The sequence below is a fragment of the Heteronotia binoei genome, chromosome 15 (assembly GCF_032191835.1).
Source record: "Heteronotia binoei isolate CCM8104 ecotype False Entrance Well chromosome 15, APGP_CSIRO_Hbin_v1, whole genome shotgun sequence".
In the NCBI taxonomy this organism is placed as follows: Eukaryota; Metazoa; Chordata; class Lepidosauria; order Squamata; family Gekkonidae; genus Heteronotia; species Heteronotia binoei.
The window spans coordinates 32,828,436-32,834,435 of NC_083237.1; the positions used below are offsets into that span (position 1 = coordinate 32,828,436).

At 48.0% G+C, this 6,000-nt stretch overlaps 1 protein-coding gene and 1 pseudogene across 1 annotated transcript; one reads left to right on the top strand and one right to left on the bottom strand.

Annotated features, from left to right (window-relative positions):
* LOC132583358 (vomeronasal type-2 receptor 26-like) overlaps positions 1-5,042 on the bottom strand; it is a 43,713-nt pseudogene extending 38,671 nt beyond the window's left edge.
* Positions 5,043-5,149: 107 nt separating this feature from the next.
* Positions 5,150-5,743, top strand: LOC132583359 (protein Tob2-like). The gene has a single exon (XM_060255017.1). It carries the CDS (start codon positions 5,150-5,152, stop codon positions 5,741-5,743), a length of 594 nt encoding a protein of 197 aa, XP_060111000.1.
* The last annotated feature ends 257 nt before the right edge of the window (positions 5,744-6,000 follow it).

Below are 6,000 nucleotides of genomic sequence, written 5' to 3' on the forward strand. Positions count from 1 at the left end.
TCACTGGAGGGAAAATGTTTCCACTTGATCAGATAAAATAATGTCCCGTGTCTCAGCTTCGAATCTAATATCTCCTGCACCTCATGATGACTCTGATTCCCAATCTGGATAGGGTGCGGAGCTGGCAATCGAGGGTGCCAAGAAGAGGCACCGGGGTCTCTTTGCAAAAGACTGCAATGAAAGACAGGATGCACTTTACTAAACAGTTTGGGTAATTCCAGTTCTATAGTTACTTTGTTTATTACCCGTTTAATCTTGAATGGGCCCAAAAATCTGTAAGCCAATTTCCTGGAGGGCTGGTTTAGCGGGAGGTTTTTGGTAGACACAAATACAGAATCCCTCACTTTGAAATCCCAAACTGGCACATGGGACTTATCATATTGCTTCTTGTACGCCTCCTTGGCAATTTCCAAGTTTTCCTGAATTCCTTTCCAATCACTCCCCAGTTTTCCCCACCATTGTTTGAACAAAATGGGGTCACGGGTTTGCTCCCCTCCCGGCAGTAGTGGAACAGGCTTCCCTTCATACCCATTGACAATCTGAAATGGGGAAGCTTTTGTTGAACTGTGTACACTGTTGTTGTAGCCATACTCGGCGAACAGTAGCAAATCCACCCAATTCGATTGTTGGTGGTTCACATAACAACGTAGATATTGCTCCAACAAGGCGTTCACACGTTCTGCCTGCCCACCTGTTTGGAGATGGTAGGCAGAACTCAAACCCTGCTCCATGCCAGCTAGTTTGCAAAACTCCCACCAGAAGTTGGCAACGAACTGAGGCCCCCTGTCACTGATTATCTAATTGGGGAATGAGTGGAGTTTTACAATATGATGGAAAAATAGATAGGCCAGTCTTTTAGCAGTTGGCACTTGCGCGCAGGAATTAAATGTGCCTGCTTGGAAAAAGTGTCCACTACCACCAAAATCACTGTTTTTCCCTGTGAGGGTGGTAGTTCTACTATAAAATCCATTGACACTACTGACCACGGGCGGCTGGCCGTTTCCAGCGGTTTTAGCAACCCAGGGGGCTTTCCACCCCTTCTCTTTGCCATCAAACAAATGGGGCACATAGCAACAAACTCTGACACGTCCTTTTTCAGAGATGGCCACCAGAACTGTCTGCTTATTAAATGGAGAGTTTTTACATACCTCCACTCTCAAGCTCTTGGGGACATACAGTTTTTCGCCTTTATACCACAATCCATTCTCTTTCTTCTGTACTTCCCCTGGCCTGTCTTCTCCTTCTGTTTCAGTCTCTATGGCCATGCGCTCTCCCCCCCATTTGTTCTGGTCGCGTTTTGATTGAGACTGGGTGGTCACTCCGGCGGCCACTTGAGAGGGGGAAATCAGGGAATCTATTACTTCCTCCTTTTGACTATTGTGCTGCAGTAGGCGGGGAAGGGCATCCGCCAAAAAGTTTTTGGTTCCAGGAATGTGTCGCAACACAAAGTCAAATTTTGAAAAGAAGCCCGCCCATCTAATCTGTTCTTCGCTCAACTTCCGCCTCCCAGTGAGCGCTTCCAAATTTTTGTGATCAGTCCAAATTTCAAAAGGGACCTTAGCTCCTTCCATCCAGGACCTCCAAGTTTTTAGAGCATAAATGTCAGACTTGGAACTTCAAATAAGAATGAATCATTTTATTTCAAAATTAATCCATTTATTTGAGAACTAGTGGTCTGGGGTAGAAGCAGATTGAGTTTGATACATTCCAAGGTTACCCTTGGGTTTTTGTAGACGATAGTATAGCGGAACCCCAGAATAAATGATTTAATAATATATAATCAATATAGAAAGCAGTAACGCAAGCTTTGATAAGGCAAACATAAGAGCTTTATTAAGAGGCAGAGCTTCAGCAGAGCGAAAAGAGGAACTAACCTAGCAAGCTATACACTGATTGCTAAAATGATTGCTACATAGGATACATAGCTAAACCACAGACCACAGGTGTTTACTGCAAAGGAAACAGGCCCGTGAAGAGCTCGTGCTCGGCCCATGGAAAGTCCCAGCTAATGGGAAGTCCCTATATGGCCTGAGCTACTTGTTAGTAACTCTAAATGCTTTATGCAATACTGTCTCATGATAGTAATTCTAAATACTATTTCATTTGATGCTACAATTGAAGTACATGGGAAGAAACCGGTTAAAACCAGACAGGTTCATATACCCAACCACGAAGTGACCCCAAGTAATACCGAGTGACACCAAATGACAATAGTGGCTTCAGTTCCTCTAACTAAATATGGGCAAGGCATATAGAAAGTCAGGGGAGAGTGTCTCAAGAAAGTCCCTACTCGTACTAATGGATACGACTGATGTATAGTTCTAAGGGGGGTCATGTGATGTACTGTGTAGTGAAGATGTATACTGTATAGTAAGGATGTAAAGGGGTCATGTGAGAGGAAATGTGTCACTAGTATAAAAGGCATCACTACTGGTAAAGTGCTATAAAAGCTGTGAGTTTTCTATGCTGGGTGCTCAGTCTCTCCTGAGAGCCTGTAGCCCATGTACAGGGCCCATGCACGTTAAATAAAGAAGCTGTGTTTCCTGACTTTGCCTCACACTGCCTCTGTGATTGATCCAACTGAAATTGGTAACGTATAGCTCTCCCGCTGCATAATTTGGTGCCGAAACCCGGAACCGGGGCCCTTTTGGCCCCTGCCCATTAGCCCGGCCAACTAAGGCTGGTGGCTGGTAAGACTAGAGCAACGGTAGTGGCACCACCGGCCCCCCATTGGGCTGACCGTCCTCTGTCTACCCCGTCATCAGCTGGCATCGACCAGGCCTAATCGGACCAGAGGAAAAGGCAACAGGAACCAGCTTTACACCTTGGGCATAAAGTAGCGGCCAGTGTAGGCCCTTGTGCTCAACGTGATAGATTTCCTCTACATGAAATAGTTTGAGATTTGTGATGAAACCCTCCATATGAGATTGCCCGGCTAAGTTTCGGAGGAAGACGTGCATGATCACCACGCAGCAGCACCCGAGGACCTGTGAAACAGGGAAGGGCGGTGTCCCTTCTGACTGCAGTTTTCCAACCGTGACTGCTTGTCTAAATGGGTACCCAGAGGAAGGGGTCTTCAGGATAAATGGCCGCCTCTGGAGGGAGCGCCGCCTCTGGGAAGTTTGAGGAGAAGAAAAAGGGAAAATTTAGGGACAATAAGTGAAGAAGAAAAATAAAACGGCTGAGTCACCCGCCAGGGAGAGGCCGCCTCTTCTTCCATTAGGAAAATTTTGTGTTTAATGTTTAGGGAAATTTTGTGTTTTAACGTGTTCAAAACTGTTTTGTCTGTCTGGTTAACCATAAGAGAATTACAGTCTGGGGGACGCCCCTGATTTTATGATTGCCATCCTGACATAGGTTTTAGTGAAAGAGCGGTTTATAATTTGTGCCTCCAGGTTTAGTCTAAATGACCGAGAGTCCTGGAAGCCTTTTGGAAGGTTTCGGGAGGCTGGTTAGTCCCTGGATTGATGCTCCTGGCACCTTAATCCGCTGCTGGCAGCATACTTTGTGCCCGCACTACAGAATCCAGCTGTGGACTGGGACCTGTCAGACCACTACGGCCTGGCTGATTAAGCGTAACACCAAGACACCCAGAAGTAGTTGGGACCCCTGGTGGGCACGGTCCCAACTCAGGCAAAAAGCAGGAGATTGTATTCACGCCTGGGAGGTCACAAAGTGAACCGCCCGCCCCGAGACTACATGCAGAGCAGAAGACTGGGCCCGTTTGATTGCCCAGGACCCATTAGCTCTGGAAGCGTTTCACGTACGAAATTGCCAACACTGCTTTGACAAAGACAGTCCACCCAACCCCTCGTCCAACCCCCTCCCAGAACTTGCCTGGTGGATTGACGCTTTGGATCGAGGGTGGGACCCCTTTGATGCAAAAACGGTAATTGAAAGATACCTTAGCGATATAACAGCATGAATCCCTCCCCAGACTTCCAGTTAGAAGATCGGCCCTATTGGAACCCCAGGCAGAGGTTTCAGAAGTTGGTTGGTCCCTGGGTTCACACCCTGGGTGCGCTGGCCCTCTGCTGGCGCACTCCAAGGCACCAGAGGCACAGGCACAGTATTTGCTTGTGGAAAGGGGAACAGGGGGAGACGACTGCTTGGTTGCTGAGAGGTCAAATTAGGGGGCCAACTGGAGGCTTGGGACACGCACGATGGTGCTTCCTGAGGAAAACAGGGGAGGGCCCCCTACTTGCTTGGAAGATTAAAGGTCAAAGTGCTACCCCTGGAAGATTAGAGGTTAAACTGCCTCCCCGGCTTGGGCCGCCACTGAGGATCTGACAAAGACAGTAGGCACTGGTGGGCACTGGGACCACCAGGCCGTCCCTGGTCGACCCTCTTTGGAGGCCTTCCAATTGACAAAGAGTTAAAATCAGAGCCACGTTTCAGATTGCTTAAAGCAGCTTGCATTGTCTTGCTGGTTTGAAAGATGTGAAATATATCTACAATGTGGCGCAACCTTGGCCTCGCTCAGAGAAACAGGAAGTGCAAGTGTGGTTACGCTTGAGCTAGCTAGAAAACAGAAGTGAGAAATGTATGTGTTTTCCCCGGGAGAGATTCCTGGAAACCAACCCAAAGATGCTATTTCATTAAGGCAGAAGAGCTGTGGGTTGGCTTGTGCTGTAACTGCAATGATGATACCGTGTATGAAGAGTACCTAGAAGAACTGATCATGTCCCATTGTGGTTTGAATTCTGTTAATGTGTAATTTTGAGTGATGTATGGTTACAAGATACCCTGTTCTTGAATAAGCATCTCAGTCTCAGGACAAGGCAAAGATTAGTTAAGGTTCCCCCCCCCCGGGAATTAAATATTAGGACATAGGGCAGTGTTTCTGCTGCCCCTTGCAGGGAGCTGATTTTTAAGCCCAACGCAAAGCTCCCAGTCTCCCTTTTGCCACTTTGGCTTCACCCTTGCCCCCTTTATTGATTAAGAACTGAAGAATTCCAGATCTATAGGCTCCCCAGAGAGAAGTTCTCCAGAAGCAAGTCCCCTGCCTCTGGTCAGCTTACCTTCTCAGGAGAACTCCCCATCAGCCATGTGGAAACCCCCTCAGCCATTTGATGCCCTTTCCCAACTTCCAAGCCATGACCGAGCTCATAAGAGGAGTGATTTGAGCATGTTTGATTGAGAGGGAAGTATGCATCTTGAAATCAAGGCTGCTCTGAGTTTCATCACCTTCCACCTGTATAACAAGCTCCCCCGAAGACGGGTTGACCAGTTTGGGGAAGAGCTAGAACAGCTGCTACAGAAGAAATATGAAGGCCACTGGCACCCAGAGAATCCTCTGCAGGGGTCAGGCTATCGCTGTGTTCACCTGGGAGAGATAGTGGATCCTATAGTGGAACTGGAGGCCAGGAGAAGTGGACTGACTGTAGAGGATGTGCAGGCCAGTATCCCTGCAGAATTGAACGTTTGGATTGACCCATTTGAAGTTTCCTACCAACTTGGGGAAGAAGGGCCAGTCGAGGCAGTGTACCTGAAGGACAGTAAGGGTTGCAGCATAGCAGAGATGCAGAATAAGAGCAGGAGCCGGCTCAGCCCTGAGGCCCAGGCGTTTGTCCCTACTAGAAGTCAGAATATCTTCTTGTTCAGCCCCCCACCTCCATCTTCTGACCAGTCTTTTAGTCCAACCTTCACCGCCACTACTTTTGCAGCTACCAAGTTTGGCTCCACTAAAGTGAAGAAAAGCAGCAGAAAGTTGAGTTGGGGCATTGTTCACCCAGCAAAATAAGAGGTTGGGAAGCGAGAGCTCGCCTAAGTGAGGCAAACTGCGAAGAAACTTATGTGGACAGGCTTTCACCTTTTTACCTTTTTCTAAGGCACCAACGGCCCGAAGAATGGCAGAGAGAATGTTACCAGTCCCTCCACCGGGAGCCATGCAAGAACCCCAGGTTGACGCCTGCCCTGATGGAAGCCAAAAACCAGAAGAAGATGGTCCCCAGAAAGCCACTCATAGGGAACAATCTAAGAAGGCAAAGGCTCCAGCCA